General features: G+C 43.7%; 1 protein-coding gene across 2 annotated transcripts in view; it reads left to right on the top strand.

Annotated features, from left to right (window-relative positions):
• Positions 1-800: 800 nt before the first annotated feature.
• GAB1 (GRB2 associated binding protein 1) overlaps positions 801-19,506 on the top strand; it is a 124,677-nt gene continuing 105,971 nt past the window's right edge. For both annotated transcript variants that reach the window (XM_082611185.1, XM_082611184.1), the window contains exon 1: positions 801-882. In XM_082611185.1, coding sequence (XP_082467311.1) covers positions 811-882 — 72 coding nt within the window. In that variant the 5' untranslated portion in view covers positions 801-810. The remainder of the gene's footprint in view (positions 883-19,506) is intronic.

Genomic DNA, 19,506 nt, shown 5'->3' with positions numbered 1-19,506 from the left:
GAGGAGCGCGAGGGGACTGGACGGTGGGCTCGGTCCCCGCAGCCGAGCAGCCGAGAGCCTCGTTCCTTCGCCGCCCTCCGCCCTCTCTCTCCCGCGGCGGCGGCGAGCGCGGACCCACCCTCCGGCGGGACCTCTGCCCTGCCCAGCGACGCCGAGCCGGCGGCTCCCTCCGTGGCCCTGGACCAGCCCTGAGCCCGCTGTCCACGGGACCCTCGCGGCTTCCCCTTTCCTCCCGGCTGCCCGGGCGCCGCGGGAAAGTGACCCACCCTCCCGCGAGGAGAGGGCAGGAGAGGATCGCGCAGGGCGCACCGAAACCGAGAGCGGGCGAGCCGGAGTGGGCACCGCGCAGGGGCATTGTGTGTGTGTGTGTGTGAGTGTGGGTGTGCGCGCGTGCAGCGTCGTGTCTGTCTAGAGAGCGCTCTGGGAGGTCCCGTCCCGAGGGGGCGGAGCGCAGGGGGCCGAGGCTTGGGCTCCGCGCCGGGGCAGAGTCCCGTTGAGCCCGAGCGCGAAGAAGGCAGCCGGCGGGACGGCGCGCCTGGCGGCTGGGCGGGCGCACTGAAGGGAGGCCGGGGCGCCCTCGGCCCGGCCGCGGACCCTGCCCCGAGGTATCGGCCTCGGCGGCGCGGCCCGCTTCTACTCAAGTCCGCGGACCTGCTTGCGGGGAAGAAGCTCGGAGGCCGAGAGCCGGCGCGCCGCGGAGCCCGTCCGCCCGGGGTGCGCCGCCGGAGAGCTAGGTCCCCGCCGCTGCGCGGCTGTCCGGCGTCGGGGTGTCGGGAGCGCGCCCGGCCCGGAGCCGGAGGGGCGCGCACCATGAGCGGCGGCGAAGTGGTCTGCTCCGGATGGCTCCGCAAGTCACCCCCGGAGAAAAAGTTGAAGCGTTATGTAAGTAGAGCTCGGCCGCCGTTCCCTTTCCCGGGCGGCTCGTGCACGGACTGCTGCTTCCCCTTGGTCCCCATCCTTTTCCCGTGGGCCCTTTCCCCGGCAGGCTGGGGACCCAGGCTGGACACTCACGCCCGGGCCTCCTCTTGGCCGGGCACCTTTCTTCCTCCAGATTCCAGACATCGGCCCGTAGGAGGGCCGGGCATGGCCAGCTGAGCGCCGGCTGCATGTTTTTATTGTTCCTTTTAGCAGGGGCGAGGGGGAGAGCATTCTCCTTTCGTTATACCTGCAGGAAATCCTTAGGGACTGCTGTGTAGTAAATTTCCCGCAGTGGGAAAACCACGGAGGTGTTGGAACTCATCAGCCCTCTCTTTGGTCCGCGCTCCCTCCCGCCTTCCCCTCGGGGTGGTTGCCGGAAGCGGGCGGGGGACCTGGGAAGTTGGCCTTAGAGCCGAGCATCTCCAGTCCGCGCACACGGGAAAGAAAAAAAGTTATTACGCGCCCTACCGTTTGCTTAGCACGGTTCACATTTTCGCGGTTTTGAAGCGAGGGACCTTGGAGTTTGGCCCGAGAGCCTTGGCAGTTTGCTGCGAAAGGAGGGCACTGGGGGGAGCCTGGTGGCTGGTGTTCGGGCGCCGTCGACACGCTGTCAAACCCCGCAGGAGAGGACAGCTGGGGCCAGTCAGGATTTCTGTGTGTTACGGTACTTTCCCAGGCCACCCGAGTTGCTTCTGCTGATTATGTGTTAAACTTTTTTAGCTGTTAAGGAAGATATTCCTTGAAAGAACCAACCTTGCTTAGGTGGAAATCTGTGTCCTCTTCGGGGGGGGGGGTGTCTGCGATCTTATCCCCTTCTCCCCCATTGGCTCTTTTGTTGCTGCCCCCTGCAAAAGAAAGAAATGACACCTTCGCCCTGGCATATGACGCAAATATTTTTCTAGTAAAGTATGTCTCGAAAACAAAATGTATGCCCCCTTAAATATAAATTTACTACCAGGGGGCCGACACTAATAATGGAACCTGTTTCTTGTGGAAGGGAATGTACATCCAGAGTGAGAGCTCGAGGTGATCCTATTAGTCACTGTTTGCTTGCGTAGAACGGGAGTGAAGTGCAATATTTAACTTCACCGACAACTCACCGGTGAGTTTCTGGTTTACTTTCTGCCAGAATTTGTTATAGGCAAGTAATTCTTATTTAAGGATTTGATGCCACAAATCCTAAGAAAGTTCTCCAGAGATTTTTTGAATCCTTCCAAATCCTGTCTCTCCACCTATCACACTTTGCCTGAATATTCTGGTAAATATGCTGACTTTAATCCAAAAATTGGGGAGAGGCAGTGTTGTTTTCAGCTCTGAGTTCTGAAGAGAAGGCTGTATGTGTGTGGGAAGAGGGAGTGGATTGATAGAGAGATGTAGTTGTTTTGAGAAGGCGCTGTTTAGGAAATGATTGGGTCCTTGGGGGAACTGAAGAACACTACATTAGCTGAAATAGGTAGTGGTAATAGAGGTTTAATGCTTTCTTTCACATGATTGGTTTATGGCTCTCTCAAAAGATGCCCCGCACTGGACTAGGGACCATAAGATTTAAAAAATACAGTAGGAAAAAAGCCTTGCCTCTTGGGCTTGCAATTTAATGTAATACAAACCAGGAAGAAAATCAGCCCCCAAGATTATGTCTTAACAAGGACCAAGAAAATGGAAAATCTGAATTTTAAAAAATTTATTATTTCATTTGATCATTACAACAGTTTTATGAGGCGCGTATTATCTATCTAACAGATGAGAACACAGTCTATATAACCAGAGTGTGCCAGAGGCAGGGTTTGAACCCAGATCTGCCTGCCTGACTGGCCTTTAAAAGGTTAATGAGTCATCTAGTTCATTTCAAGTGGTACTCAGGCGGGTCATCTGTAAACAGCCTTTCAAGTTGTAACTTTCTATGAGTCTGTGGATATTGGTTGAGCAGGCAAGGAAGGGGCGGGCTGCGGATCAGAGGTGCAGTGCTGAAGAAACACAAGACAAGCATGTGTGCACAAAAGGTAGCTGGCAATGCCACATGGTTTCTGATTGTGTGCCCAAGTGGATCACTATGGGTATTTCATAGATGTTTTGAGGAACAAGCTTCATGTAGACTGAAACCGTAAGAATACTTTAGGGAGACAATGGGCTCCCTAACTTGTTGTCAGCTGAGAGGAGAATATGCCTAACAGCAGAGGGAGGCGGGGTTTTCTTTGCCTGGCTGGGCACTGGGGTTTTCTTTCCACACTAGTGAAGTACATAGAGACAGCCCAGGAAGAAAGTGGGCAGGGTGGCCACCAGAATTGAGGGGTCCAAGAGGGTGACTGGAGACTTATAAGTTAAAATGAGTCTTGTCTTATATTTGCACCGTCAAGTCGGTTGCCCAGATTTTAACATTCCCAGATGATTGCTCTTTGGCTTGGTATCCAATTCAGATAGTTTTGGCTAAAGCAGCTTTGCCCCTCAAAGACATTGGCATATATACATGCATCTCCTGTGCTGGTTTGGTTTCATGTAAAATCTTTATTTTCTGGATGAAAGGAAACATTGTTGGCCACCCAGTAGGCAAAATGTTGCTTGATAATGGTTTTGAATGAACCGATTCACTGGATAAGATATCTTGGATGCCTGGTACTGTAATTGTTAAATGAGACTTCAGGGAGTTTGAACATTGATTTTGTTGGGGAACATTTGGCCAGAGAACTTGGACAGTTGTCTCGCTGTTTACAGTATTTATAGGGTAGTCCAAGCATTGATTAAGATGATCCATCAGGGCTTTTAAGTGACAAAAAAATTGTTTTAGTTTTATCTCCAAAGTCATCTCAAGTTACGGCCCCCATGCATTCCATTTACAACTCCATTTTATGTTTGCTGTTTTATAGTCAACAGCATTGTTTTTTTATATTAGTATGTTCCTCAGATATGGAAGCTTTTCTTGAATTTCCTAAAGAGAGTGGAAGTGGCATAAAAGACAGTTAAGACAAAGACTAGTGAGTGGATTCTCCAGCCTTTTTGCCTCTTTTTAATTTTTTCTATATTTATTTGCAAAAGGGTAAGAACCTCTTGTATGTGTTCCGTCCTCTGAGAATTTTTAGAAGTCCACTTAATATGGAGGTGAAGATTTTTCTGCTTTCTCTCAGTTTTGCTACTACTGTGTTGCTGTTTTCATCCTGTGTTATATATTAAACAGCTGATTTTTCACTCTGTTAAGGACCTGAGTAGAATCACATACAGATCAATGTCACTAGGGTTATAGAAACCAAGTAGACTCTTGGTAGTATGCACTCATAGGCAGCGCTCAGATGTTTAAAGGGCTGTTTAAAGACAAATCAGCCATTTGAAATAATGGTAGAATTTTCATCAGGATTTGAAATTTTAGCTGAGATAAAAGGTAAGTCTTGAAAACAAAGGATTATTTCAAGCCAGCTGGCTGTCCCCCTATCTCTGCAGTGGGGGAGCTTCCCTATGGCCTGCCTCAAGCCAAGACACCAAGTTTGGGCTCCTCCATGGCCCAGATGTCTGCCTTGGGCCGGTGTGCAATCTCAGCAGGAGAACCTGCTTCTGGACCAGGGCAAGGTGGCCTGCCAGCTGCCAGCCATCTGGAGAGCAAAACCTCAGCCAGTTCTTGGGTGTGTAATCTGCACCCAGTTTGGGCTCTGCTCTTCAGCTGTCAGTTTATAGGATGTTTTTTGTCTGAACTTGTGGTTCTGGGAATGGACTTAGAAACAGAAATAGCATCTTCCTCTGGGTGGGCACCTGACATCTTACATAGAGGAGAGAGGCATGGGGAAGGCAAAATAACAGCATCTCCTTTGTTCAAGGACAACCCAGGAGCTGGGCTAAGTCCCTGTTCCATAGTGTCACTACAACAAAGAGAGGACTGGGATGTTTGGAAGCTTTTCCTGCCCTTTTTTGGCAATTCCCAGTAGCAGATTCTGCTACTGGGAATTGCCAGTAGTCAACAGATTCTGAAGCTTTTGCTTACAGTGACTGAAGGAGCATAATTATTCTGTTCAAGGAAATTTTTTCCTGCAATTCTCCCATTAGTGAACATTCCATTCAAATTTCGAATGTTTTCTTTTTACCTTTTCCAATAAGGCAGGAACATTGTTTCTACTAAGAAAGACCATCAGTTAGCAATGGGGAGGGGGATGGGGGCAGCCAGGGAAGACTTCACAGGTGAATTTCAGGCTCTATTCTTGGAAGAATCCAGGTGCTTCTGACAGAAATAGCAAAAATCAGAAGGGAAGCTTGGTTTTCAAGGAAGAACGGGGACTTTGTGTTGAGTTCAGACATCCCCTCGAGAAAAGAACAGAACAGCTCCGTTTCATGCATGGAATTTGGATGTCAGCTGTAACTTGCAGTTTGAGAAGTTTCAGTTTCTGCCATGACCTAATGCTCTTGATGGGATCCTGACCACAAGTGAATTTTCTGTCCCAGGCTAGACAACAAACCAAACAACCCCACTTGTCCGGTCACCTGAACTTATTAAAATTCCAAGGGACATGTGTTATTTAAGATTTCTTTATGTCTGTTTGGAACTAAATAATTCATTCTGGCAAGCATTTAGTTGACAACAGAGAGGGAGCATGTTCTGGTAGGAGGGAGAATAAAAGAGCCTTTGATTCATTTGCTTCTGAGTTCCAGCAGGAGGGCAGGGGCTGCCTTGGGCTAGCGTCTTATTTTGGACTTTGGAAGCCATCTTAGCCCAGCTGTGTGAGTGCCAGCCAGTGCTGGAGGAAAGAGAATAACACCATTGGATCACATTAAACCCCTCCTGACTGTTGATGGAAGGGTTTCTCCCATTTCACATTCCTTGCATTAACATGGTGGCTCATTTCCCCCAAGTTAGAGTTCCATCTGAATTTGCCACTTGAACTTGGATTGAAGTCACAGCACTTCTGTGACTCTTTATCTTAGTCGACTAAGTACAGGAAACCTACCAAGACCCAGGTCCCTGTCTGCTCCCCCTCTTCAGCTACAGGAACAAATAAAATCAGCATTCTTTTCTTCTTTAGATTACTCCTGGGCGAAAGTGGCTCATTGTACCATGGATTTCCACGGTCCTTAAATATGTAACCTCTTCATTTGCCAACTCAGTGGCTGGGGGAGCCTTAATGAATTGGAGATGGCGATGCAGGCCTGTGGAATTACTGGGAAAAGTCATTTTAGGAACTTGGAAGCTTTGACCATTCCAGGCTTGTCTGTGTGAGCACCTCAAATCCTACAAGAATGCCTTAACTGGAAAAGAATCTTTTATATTTTAAGCAATTCTTTTATTCGTAGGAACAAAATGCTCCCTAACTGAAGAGAAAAATGCTCATTGCTGAATGTGTATAAAGTAGAACCCAGAAGCTTTTAACCCTCCCACAGCCTGCTTTATTAAAAAAAAAAAATAGTTAAGACTCTGCACCGAAATGCATGCTTGGTCGTTATCTGGGTTACATTAGCCCTTGAAGCATTCTGATTACAGCTTGTAGCTGCCAAGCCCTGTCCTGCAGTGTTATCTGGAACAAAAATTTTCCATGTGGTTGTTTTTAGCAGAGCTGCTATATGCAAACTGCATGTGAAGATGTAAGTCGCAAAGAAATAGAGCTTCTAGGAGGGGAAATGTGAGTGATCTTAATTTTTTTTTCCTACTATTTAACTGTTCTTTCCTTTCTGTGTGTTTCAGAAATTTTTATCATATTTCTAAACTGAGTTTTCTTTTACTTTTATACACTGGAAAGAATGCCACATTTACCACAAGTTTTTCGTATGGTGGTGTTTTTTTTCTCCCAGCTTTTTTCTTTGAATTCATACTTGGCCTAGGTAATTCCCCATGTGTTCAAAAAACAACAACAACGGCAATGTCCTAAAAGGAAAAAAACAAATGGCTACATTGTTCCATGAATTAAAAACAATATACCAAGAGTCCAAACATTTCTCTTCAATGTAGAAATCTTAGGTCATTTTTTTTTTAAAGGAAGAAAAATACTAAACTTTGCTTTAACTATCCTGCTCATTGTTTTTCTTTTCCCTTTTTTATTTATTTTTCTTTGTTTTAACTCGTGTCGTTTAATTTTTTTTGAAAAGTTTTACATATGGTTCTTCTTTAAGAATGTCACACATGGGAAAAGAAAACATTAAAATTTCATTTTACTTTTCATCCTCTAGTCTGAAGAGGGGAAAAAATGTTAATTAACAGTAAGGGTTTGTAACTGACTTCGTGTTGCTTGGTTGAATTGAATATTTGTCATTATTGCCTAGAAATATTCAGCAGTTTTATGTGAAATAAGCACGTAAATATAATTTTAGTTAAGAAGCTTTTATGAAATAAAATATGCAGGACAGTAGCATCAGGGGATTGAGAACTCAATCTATTTTTGTCATTTTTATTGTATTTAATATTTTGTAATTGATATTTTGTATTAAATATTTATTGTATTTAATACATCGGTTAGCCAGTTGCTATAAAATTTTATCTGCTAACTTTTTTAAGTGGGAGAGAGGTAAAAAGCACTCTTTCCCCCAGGAATCCCTACCCTCTTCCCCTTGTTTTCCACTTCTTCCTCTGTAGTAAAAGCCTCACTACCAACATCACAAAGTATTCCTGTCAAAATCCTTACACACACAATCTTTCACCTTTTCTCTAAAAAAGGGGGAGTTATTTATGTCCTGTTATGTAGTAATCAAGACTAAGAATCATAATGTTCTACCCAGCAGGTAGATTGTTTTTCTCTCCTGAAATGCAGTTTTTAGTTACTACTGTATTGGGAAATGCTGTCAGGCCACTTTCTGACTAGCAGGACTCCTCCCTGAAATGACTACCTGGTTAAAGAATTAAGTACCTGGTGTGCTCTGTCAACTCCAGTCCATCACACATTCCCATCGGTGCCTTGGCTAGGGTCATCGTAGCCAAGAGGAAGGTGCTTCTGATTGGACGGATGACCACTTGATTTGCGGGAAAGAAGTGCTTTCATCTTTGTCACTTGGAAGAGGAACACTTGGTAAAATGCTACCTCCAGTGCTGTGAATTCCAGTGGCATTACGTAGAACTTGGTGAGGAAGGCTCACCCCACTGGGTTAGGGAAGCATCATTTGAAGCCCCTACCCTCTGTCAAAGTTATAATTGACCCCAGAGTTGTGTAGGAGGATTGGATTTTACAAGTTCTCCAAGACAATTTCAGATTTAAATGTTTGAAGTGTTGGAAAAAGGTAAAAGGAAATACTGAGCTAGGAAGAATGCGAAATATTTGGGCAGTTAATTTGTTCCTGGTGGTGCTGTTACATAAAACCAAAGCCTTCTGAGTAATCTTCACAGGGTATCTAGGTCATTTATCTCTGAAGAAAAGTGCACAAAATTAAACTGATGCTGTAGTTCTTTTTTCTTTCTCTTCTTTTCTCTTTCTCTTCATTTAGCAGTGGAAGAGTCAAAACAGGAAAAGCATGCCTGGTATATTTTTAGTTTTAACATATCTTTCTAGATGATTTTCCTAATGACCCACAGTATACACAGTAGAAAGTGTGTACACGTGATCTATTTACAAAGAAAATTATGGCTTCATTTATCATTCTTTGGTGTTTGTAATAGGTTATTAATTTCCAGAGGACAAAGATGGCATTTGTTCTCTGCATCTGAAATGCACAGAGTGGTACCTGGAACAGTCTCTTGAGTAGCATGACCAAGTATTTGTTGAGTTTTAAACCTAAAACGATAAATCATCTAGTTCAATGTTTCTCAACCTCTTCTAACCCATTTCTCTATCACGTATTGTTTGAGTTTCCCATGGCTTTTAATCCAGTTTTATTTTCTGTGATTTGCATTACAAAAACAATAGCTATATCGAATATCTTTCCCAATTATACTTATCTCCTTCTTCCCTAGTAGAGAGTCCAACCTCCTCTTTTCACAGGGAATGAAAATAAATAGCCTCCAAGAGACTTAATTGATTTGTCCGAGGTCATACAAGTTAACCAGCTGTTCTGGCAGGGCCAGATCTCTTTTCAGGTCAGACCCTGCAGTCCTTGAGGGGATGCCCGCTGAGAACAAGGCATTGCAAAGAATTCAGAAGAGGCCCAAGAGGGCACTGCCTCTACCTTTCAGGAGTTTATATGCTACTAGGGACATAGGAGGCACTCAGTACTGCAAATTATGTTGTGATCAGTGATGGGTGAGGCCAGGCTTTAGAAGAATTCAGCCGAGGGAGGTGAATTCAGGGATTCCGGGAAGGTTTCATGAAGGTGGCAAGAGAGATTTCACCAGGACCTTAAAAAGATGGATTCAGGGCTTCCCTGGTGGCGCAGTGGTTGAGAGTCCGCCTGCCGATGCAGGGGACGCGGGTTCGTGTCCCAGTCCGGGAAGATCCCACATGCCGCGGAGCGGCTGGGCCCGTGAGCCATGGCCGCTGAGCCTGCTCGTCTGGAGCCTGTACTCCGCAATGGGAGAGGCCACAACAGTGAGAGGTCCGCGTACCGCAAAAAAAAAAAAAAAAAAAAAAAAGATGGATTCAGTTTTCAAAGATGAGGCTGGAGCAAGACTCTTTCTATTGCTCCCTTTTCCAGCCAGACTCGTGGGTGGGTTGTGTCCACCTGCCCGCGCCCCCCCCCCCCCCCCGCCCTTCCTCACCTGCTGCTCATCTCATAGTGGAATACAGCCCGGGTCCTTTTGCACCATCCTTACCTAACCCGGCTCCCACTAAGATCCCAGATGGTTGCCCAATCTAGCAGAACTAGATCTGAACTTTTTAGTTTTTATTTTTCATGAAGCTCTTGACTACATCGTTGGAGATAACCAGTCCATTTTCTCAGAATGTGTTCTTCCCTGTGCCTTCCTGATACGAGGCTCTGGTTTCTGGAAGTGTTGGAGTTCCTAAGCGTTCTAGTGCTGGCTGGCCCTGGATGCTCTCTACTCCCATGCCACACTGTTAGTAGTTCTTCATCCATTGGGAGTTCATGAACTTTTTTGAAAATTTGATAAAATCTCCATGTTCTCCATTTCCATAGAATTCTTTTTTTTTTTCCCCCCTGTTTGGCCAGTGATCACATCATGCTGGTTGTTAGTTGATGTACAGTTTTGTTAGTTTCAGGTGTACAGCAGAGTGATTCAGTTATATATTCTTTTTCAGATTCTTTTCCATTGTAGGCTATTACAAGATATTGAGTATAGTTCCCTCTGCTGTACAGTAGGTCCTTACTGGTTATCTATTTTATATATAGTAGTGTCCACAGAATTCTTACAAACTTACACACTTACAAAGTTATCCCCTTGCACGCTTCGTAACCTTTAAAGCTCATCTGTGGATCATAAAGCCCAGTGAAATGCCCCTGAATTATATGCTGATGATTTGAAGACACCATTTCAGCCCATTTGTCACTCCACATCTTTGGCTCTAACTGGTTAGTAGATCTCTAACTGCTTAGATCCCCACAGCAACGGAGAGTCCGCATGCCCACAGCAGGGCTCACCATCCTCTCCTGAAACCCCTCTTGCAGGTTCCCCCTCTCAGTCAGTCACGCCACCATCCCTTTCCCAGTGGCTTAAGCCAGAGCATTTTCTTTGTTCTCTTCTCCTTCTCCACATCCAGTGACCAAATCCTGTCAGCTTTACCTTCCAAAGATCTCTTGACTTCTTGACCTCTGTGTTGCCTAAGCTGCCTTTGCCTTTGCCTTTCTGCCAGATTTCTGCAATTGCTAGTTCATCTCCCTGTCTCCATCCTTGCGTCCCTCCAAACCAGCTTCATCAAGGCAGCCAGCATGGCCTTTCTGAAACCCAGATCTGATCGTCCCGGGCTCCAGTTTGAGGCTGTCCCGCAGGGTTCCTTTGCTCTGAGGAATGCCCAAACCTCTTCTCTTGGCTTGCAGGGCTCTCTGTGATGTGGCCCGTGCATGTACCTCCTTCTCCCTCACGCGCTCCGCTTCAGCTGTACTGAGCTTTCAGGTCCCGAATTGGCTTTGTGATCCCTCACTCTGGCCTTGGCCTGTGCACTTCTCTCCTCCAGGGATTCCTGGCCCTCCTCTCGCTGCCTCCACACCCAGGCTACCCCAGGAGCCTCCCTCGAACTCCCGCCACCACTATCACTCACCCATGCAGACCTAGTGGGCCAAGGCCATCTGTTTTGTTCCCCTTCGATGCTCGGCCATTCCCCCAGGACAGTGCCCGTCGCACCGGATTGCACTTGTTTGTTTAATTTCTTGTTCCCCCTTTTGATGCTGGGGCTCATTGTGATTTTTCACGAGCCCCCAGTACTTTTGCCTTCAAGGGCTCCCTTCCTCTAACAAAAAAAAAGAATAAAAATTATATTTTGCAACTGTGTCCAGATAATTGAATATATTCCAAGCTGGATTTATTATTAGATAGTTATGATCCTTATTATGTTCATTTTTTATTCTCATTTTAAATGAAATTCATATTAAGACACTTTTTGTGGGCTCCTAAAAGTTTCACGGGCTCTAGCACTTGGTGGCCTGTACCTGATGGACACCTTGGCCGTGTTAAGTGGACATGAATCCTCCGGCGATAAAGTTGACAGCTGATTGATTGTGACTCGGAAAGGCAAGGAGCCCACTAGTTATTTCCTTATGTGGCACGTTTGTCGTGGCTTGAATAGCTCCCTGAAACCATATTAACATTGTGTATTGTAGTCCCTGGTATCGGAAAAATATATTTTAAAAAGTAGGATCACAGACTTAAGAGGCGTATATATATGTATATTTAAAAGCAAAAATCGTGAGATCTTTATGATGTCAAAAATATGTTCCTTGAGCTAGTTTACTCATACAAACATTTCTTCGTGATGTGTCTGTGTACAGCAGTGGTTTTTAGCGGAAGTGGGAAGGTGATTTTGCCCCTGCCAGGGACATTTAACAATGTCTGTGGATGTTTTTTGGTTGTCGCCACTGAGGGTGCTACTGGCAGCTGGTGGGTTGAGGCAGGGATGCTGCTAAACATCCTGCAATGCACAGGACAGCCTTTGCAACCAAGAATGACCCAGCCCCAAATATCAATAGGGCAGAAGTTGTGAAACCCTTAGGTAGAGGAATCCTTCATAAAGCTTGGGTCCTACAGCTGTATTATTCATTTGGTTGATTTCCCCGTGTTTCCTTTAAAAGCCATAATTCAGGTACAGGACTGTGTTGCAGCCTTGGACCCAGGCATTTCCTTTTCTGGCTTCAATAAGGTTGAGAAAAAGTCATTTAGATGCCTGAGCTTTTGAACCCCAGAGGTTGGGGCCATGCACCCCTGTCACAAGGGTTTCTGCAAGAGACAGAAATCTCTCTCCTGTGGTAAATGGGCTGTTATCATTTAAATCATTGCCCCAAATACTCTTTTTTTTTTTTTTTTTTCCCATGCTAATCCTAGCTGGAGTACAACCAATTGTTGTCTGGGTGGGGAGGGGGATGCTGAGTCATTTATTCATGCTTTTTATTACCTCTTGGCTTGAATATCACCATTCATTGTTCACAAGCTGCTCAGCTTGTTTACTTTTTATAAATTACATGTAATCAGTCCTCTTGCAGGTCTGGCTACTGTAATTGGCAGCAGCCATGGAGCAGGGCTGATGAGTCTGCATTTGTGCTGATGTCACACAGTCAGCTCGGTCTCCAAACTTTGTTACCTCCTCTATCTGTATTTCAAAAGGAAGGTGAACAGAACTGCCACGCTGCTCTCTCTTCTCAGACGCTCTGACGGCACTTGTTCATGTAATAGTTCGGTAGAGTCCCTGTGTCCTTTGGTGAAGGAAGAATCAAGGGTTTGGGGCAGTGGACCTCAGACTTTAATGTGCATACCAATCACCTGGGTAACTTCTGAAATGAACATTCTGGAGCCTTTGCCCTTTCTGAAATTTTTAGTAAATCTCGGTAGAGGTCCGGAAAACTGCATTTTCTAACTCTCAAATCCCTGCTGATTCTGATGTAGGTGGTCCTTACCTTACACTTGGATAAGTGCTGAGTTAACATGGAGGAAACACGGGGAAAGGAAGAAAATCCAATAGAAGTAAATGTGTATAGAGAGTGGGATAGGAAGGCAGGAACCAAAACTCAGAAAGTAACTTCAGCCTCTTTTCTGTGAGATAAGGGAAATATGCTGTGATCCTTTAAAAAATATGTGATTCAGATCAAAGTTTCCCCTAAAGGGGACATATTTAGAGGATGACAAAAGTGAAAGGGAATTTTTAGAAAGGTAAGAATATGAGAAAGTGCCTAACCATTGCAGGAAGCTACTGTGCAGGTATCGATTTGAAAAAGAGCGTGTGTTCCTGAATCGAGAGCTTTATGAATGGCTTAAAGATGAAGAGGATTAGTTCCTCACCAGAAGTTCTGGTTATTCTGGTTATTGGATCTGAAAACCTGTTATTAAAATACAGTCCAGATTTCCTGGAATAGTTCTAATTTCAGATATTTTTTCCCCACTGTCCTTATCGTATATGTCTAGTTTGCCCTAATTTTTGGTTAGTTGAGATGTGGTTGGTTTGTAAAAGAGCACCAAAATAGTTCTACATGACTAAAGAAGTTCTGTTTTCAAATTTCTGTCTGTCTGTCTGTCTGTCTCTCTTTCTCTCTCTCCCTGTGTGTAATGGATATATTCTAATCTGTTTCTTTGAACCTAAACTTTGATTTTAAAGTCCATTTTAGAGAACGAGAGCAAGAGAGAGAGATAAGACAGACTCTATCCTAGAAAATTGGCCAAGAAATGGCCCAGGTGGGAATGGTTATTTAATCCTAGCACAGGAATAAAGAATTCATTTGCAACTACCTACTGAGTTCACTCTGTTTTTAGAAAGCTATCATCTTTTTCACATATTATTTTCTTAGGGGAACTTTATGATTCTATTTATACCTTGCAGAAAGAGATTGACACCCTCCTCCCAAAATAAAAGGAATTGGGGGAGTTACTTATAAAATGACGGCTATCGTCAGCTTTTGTTAATTCCTTCCTTACCCTGCTCTAACCATCTCTTCATCAGAGTGGGCGTCTTTCAGTTTACTCTACGCTAACCGTCTCGGTGTCAAAGTGTTCATTTCTCCATGCTGGGAACCCAGATTGTACTGTCGACTTTTCACCACTGTGGTGTCGTGCTGATGAGCTGACTGACCTTTCCTCCCTCCCTTCCTTTTCTCCATCCTTCACTCTCTCTCCCTTTCCCTCCATTTCCTTACTCAGGAAGATACTCTGCCCGTCTGCCTGCAAGATCTTAGAGAATCTTCCCATCTGCTTTGTAAGTGTTGAGTAGCATTATTGTTATTATACGGTATCACTGTTGTTATACGAAGTGTCTACCACACCCTCTCACTGCACCGAGAGTTCAAGTACGTTCAGTTAGTAGATCACTTTGCTCCCGAAGTGAATAGAAGGGCTGTTGCTGGCTGGTGGTGGAGACCCAGAACCAGCTTCTATCAAGAAAGTCTAGACTCCTGTGACTTCTGGTCTCACACCTTGCTCTTTTCATGGTGACTTTATTTCAGGTGACTTTATTGCCTTGCTTTCCTGTATTTTTAAAACCATATACTTGGTAGACCTCTTTTCTTAGCATTCTCTTGATAGTTCTAGTTATTTTTTTCAGATTTTTTTCTATAATTTATTCTAACCCATATGTTGTTTAACACAGTGATAGATGTTTCCAATGAATATTTAAATTTGCTGTAAACAAGTGTAAATGCTTCTGGGGAGAATCACGATGTTAAGTAGTCATCCAAGTGCAGCATAAAAAAATATATAGCTTATCAGTTTTCAGTGGGAGTATTTTAACATTAAAATTTCTGGTTTTGCTTTAACATATAGGGAAAAAAAGTTATAAAATGTTAGTTAAGCAGAAGTTGTAAAATATTAGGTAAGCAGATGTATTGCCCTTTGCATAAATTACTAAAGGGAAATGTCTCTTTTATAATTAAATAAGACATCATTAAACTGAACATACATATTTAAACTTCTAATGATTTTATATTTACTTATATTTAAATAGAAAATGCATAGATTGACTTAAAATTCATAGGATGTTGGTACTTTAATTATTTCTATGTTTTAAGATATAATTTTTAATACTCAGATATATTTAAAAGTTTAGTATCTCCCTACTGATTTCAGTGATGCTTAAACAGCTAAAACATACTCTTTTATGGTAGGTTTTATGCATACTAAATATTTTAGCAAATGCGATTTTTATTCCCAAGCTGGAGAAATAGTTATATGTTGACAAACCCATGTTCTTATTAACTGAGGGATATTGGAACATGGATATTGAAGTATTTTTAATGTTTCAGATAAGGTTCTCATGTTGAAAACATTCACGTTTGTTTTTCAAAGAGAATCTGTTGTTTCTAAACCGTGTATTTCCAGAGCAGAATAACTTTTCATAACTTTGAGATTTTTATTGAAATACTTAAGGAGAAGAAATACTTTTCTTAAAGTAGTGAAAGGAGGAAAACTTAATTACTGATCCTCTTCTCAGTGAGAAAATGAGGACCTAGGGAATTGAGGCCAAGGAAATACCCTGAGTTCAAGGCCAGTTGGTTTTAGCAGGCAGAGGTAGTCATGGATGCAAGCTTCCTGACACCCAGCCCAGTGCCGTTCCCAATCTGCCACATCTATCCCCATCTTAAGTGGGTTGTTGTACTCTCCAAAATTCAAATGCCTTGACATTTTAAGAGCGTTTTAGCCGCCCCTCAGAGCAGTGACAATATGGTAAGTTCACCCCAGTCTCTCACTCTTTTTTAAAATTTTTATTTAAAAAAAAAACACATAACATAAAATTTACCCTCTTACCCATTTTTAAGTGCACAGTTCTGTTAAGTGTATTGACATGGTTGTGCCACCCCAATCTCTTCTGCTTCTCTATCTAATCTCTGAAGTGTTGGAAACATCTGAAGGGGCTTTAGACTGGCACCTTGTGGGAAGGCATGCAGCTCACCTGTGTTGGCTCCTTTCTTGTACTGATAGTAGGAAGTTAATTAAGTGGAATTTGCTCACCTGATCCACACAGAAGATCCTACTTTAATGCCCATTTGCAAATCCCACACCCCTTTCTACCCCTGAGGAAAAATTCTTTCCTGATGGTAGATTCCGTGCTCAGTTTAATCTTGATCATATGAGCATGAGTCACCCTGGGTAAGTAGGTAATCCCATTTATACCTTCCTTCCAACCTCCCTTTAATTTTTAAACTTAAGATACTGGATCCTGATTTCCTGTATAAGGTCTGGTGATTTGGGGACTAATTTAGGGACCAGGCGATGCTGAGATTTTTTTGGAACTGGCAGTTTCTATTCTACTGACAGTGAAGCTGCATGGCCTATTTTAAAATTCAGACTATGTGTGGAATGTCTGTGTGGATGAAGAAACAAGTTAAAGCTTTTTTGGGGAGGCAGGGAGAAAGAGGAATGAAAATTTTTAGGTAGTCTGATTTTGTGGGGGAAATTTTGAGATTTTTAGAATACATACAAACCAAAGATGAGGCTTTGTGATTTCTTTGGGTACACAAAGGAAATACTTAATGTTGGGCTAAAGAGACATTGTTGAATAAATTCCTTAACTGATAAATTAACAAATTAGTAAACCTCCCGGTGATTTCCAGTTATCATTATCTTTCCCAGTGTGTAACCACTAATTCCATTGCTTCGTTTGCAGAATGAAACATATGTCACTGGGAAGTTCTTTTTAAAAGAATACTTGTCAAGTACCTTGGAATCTTTAAGATACTTTGAACGTGGCACTGAAAGAATGTAAATCATTGATGCTTACATTTTTACACCCATAGAGGATTACTGGAGTGGGAGTGAGTTGAACATCGAAATATTCCTTTCAAAAGACAACATACATTTGAGCAAAGCCATTCTCCTTAAATGCTTATTTTAAATTGGCAGTCACTTAGCTAACAGTCAGTAATCTCACTTAGCAAGTGTCTGGCACACCTGTTTTAACCTGCACAGGTTCGGTTCACACAAAGAAAGGGAGGGTGGGGTTACGTGGTGGGAGCACCCTGTTAGCCTCATTAACATATTTGGAATAACTATATTTGAATATTTGCCAGCTGAACTAGGCAATCTGGACGCCTGCCAAGTGAGCGATGGGAATTTCTGGGAGGAGTGTGGAGATTCAAGCCTGTGAAGTGTTGACATTTTCTTCTTGAAGGGGAAACCTTTTAGAAGATGCTATTTAGGATACTTCCCTTACCCTCTGAACAAAATAAAGTTTTCGTTTTCTCCGTTCAAATTCTGCAGAAATTTCAGATCTTCTCTTTCCACCACCTTTTTGTGTGTTTTTTTTAGAATAGTACCTTGGGACTTGTCTCCCCAAAAAGCTTTTGGTAATCTCTCCGGGATGAGTTTGAGTTCTTGCTCTGCCTAGTTTTTGTCTCTGCAGGATTAGTCCTGAAGCTCTTTCTGTGAGCCTCGCTGGAGCAACTCTTCTGCAAGCTTATCATGTGAACACAAATGATGGGAACAGGATAGACAGGATAAACTAGGGCACCTGTGGAGTCACCTCCTACCCAGTGGTTGCTCAGATCATAAAGATGGCAGCCTGGCCCAGTTCTGAGGTGTAGAGAAATGGTCTTTACAAGGTTGTCTTTTGGGGGCCTGTATCACAGTTGATGCGTTGACACCTGTCTGGCTGCAACCACAACTTTGGGCTCTAAAATTAGTCAGGGGAGTAGTCAGTTGAAACCAGGGGTTCTCAGGTATTTGGATACAGTGCATTTAAGGGTGAGATGAGACAATGCCTATCTTGAGTTCTCATTTTGGGGAGCAGTACACAGATGCTCAGGAGTATACTCAGGAGAGTATAAAAATCACCAGGGGGCTTCCCTGGTGGCGCAGTGGTTGGGAGTCCGCCTGCCAATGCAGGGGGCGCGGGTTCGTGCCCCGGTCCGGGAGGATCCCGCGTGCCGTGGAGCAGCTGGGCCTGTGAGCCGTGGCTGCTGGGCCTGTGCGTCTGGAGCCTGTGCTCCGTGGCGGGAGAGGCAACAGCAGTGAGGGGCCTGCGTGCCACACACACACACACAAAAATCACCAGGGAGCTTTTTCAAAAACCATGCACTTTGATTTTTTTTTTTTTTTCCTGTTTCCTATTGCAGCAAAGGGTAGGTAGGGATGACAGAGGAATGAGGTGAATCTATTATCTGTTGAAGCTGTGGGTGCCTGCCACAGTGCGGCAGGTTGCATGGTTTAGGCCTGTTTGCCCTCCTGTCTCATGCTTACTCTCAGGAATGGAAAGATACCCCCTGATGACAGCAACGTTCACTCCTCCTGCGAAAGATTTTGAAATAATATGTTACATGTACATTTAATAAGATTGTCAGAAAAGGGTTTTTTTTTCCCCTGATTGGAGCTTTGTTTTTTTCCTTATCTCTTCAAAAGTGGGCCATAAGACTGATATTTTAAAATCACAAATATGGAGTATCAAAAACAGGAAAGAACAAATTTGATCGTAGCTATTAAAACTTAAAAAAAATGAGAACCTAAAAAAGAAAGGGCTGGTACATTAAACCGAGCCTAAATTTTTAACACATATTATAATGAGCATATATATTTACATTTTATATGCCCGTCATGTGTGTGTGTATAAATATGTATGCTTTTAAGTGTCTAGACCTCAGTTATTAAATTGCAGCCAGCTTTTGTTGAACTTCACTGATTCCTTTGTAATTTTTTCAGCGTTCTATATGATTCTTATATTTACACAATCACCATCTACTCTTTTTTGGTTTTTTAAAAATATTTATTTATTTATTTGGCTGTGCCGGGTCTTAGTTGCGGCACGAGGGATCTTTAGTTGCAGCATGCAGGATCTAGTTCCCTGACCTGGGATCGAACCTGGGCCCCCCGCGTGGGGAACGTGGAGTCTTTTTTTTTTTTTTAATTGGAGTATAATTGCTTTACAATGTTGTGTTAGTTTCTGCTGTACAACAAAGTGAATTAGCTATATGTATACATATGTCCCCGCCCTCTTGGACCTCCCTCCCAAACGCCCCCTCACCTCATCCCACCCCTCTAGGTCATCACAGAGCCCTGAGCTGAGCTCCCTGTGCTATACTGCAGGTTCCCACTAGCTATCTATTTTACACACGGTAGTGTATTTATGTCAAACCTAACCTTCTAATTCATCCCACCCTCCCCTTCCCCACCGTGTCCACATGTCTGTTCTTTATGTCTATGTCTCTATTCCTGCCCTGGGACTAAGTTCATCTGTACCATTTTTCTAGATTCCACATACATGCATTAATATATGATATTCGGTTTTCTCTTTCTGGCTCACATCACTCTGTATTACAGACTCTAGGTCCATCCACATCTCTACAAATGACCCAATTTTGCTCCTTTTTATGGCTGAGTAATATTCCATTGTATATATGTGCCACATCTTCTTTATCCATTCATCTGTCAATGGACACTTAGGTTGCTTCCATGTCCTGGCTATTGTAAATAGTGCTACAGTGAACATTGGGGTGCATGTATCTTTTTTTTTTTTTTTTTTTTTTTTTGCAGTATGCGGGCCTCTCACTGCTGCGGCCTCTCCCACTGCGGAGCACAGGCTCCGGACGTGCAGGCCCAGCGGCCATGACTCACGGGCCCAGCTGCTCCGCGGCATGCAGGATCCTCCCAGACTGGGGCACGAACCTGTGTCCCCTGCATTG

The sequence above is a fragment of the Mesoplodon mirus genome (assembly GCF_964341445.2).
Source record: "Mesoplodon mirus genome assembly, chromosome: 2".
Taxonomy (NCBI): Eukaryota; Metazoa; Chordata; class Mammalia; order Artiodactyla; family Ziphiidae; genus Mesoplodon; species Mesoplodon mirus.
The sequence above is the reverse complement of the archived record's forward strand: the minus strand, read 5'-3'. Positions and strand labels throughout refer to the sequence as shown.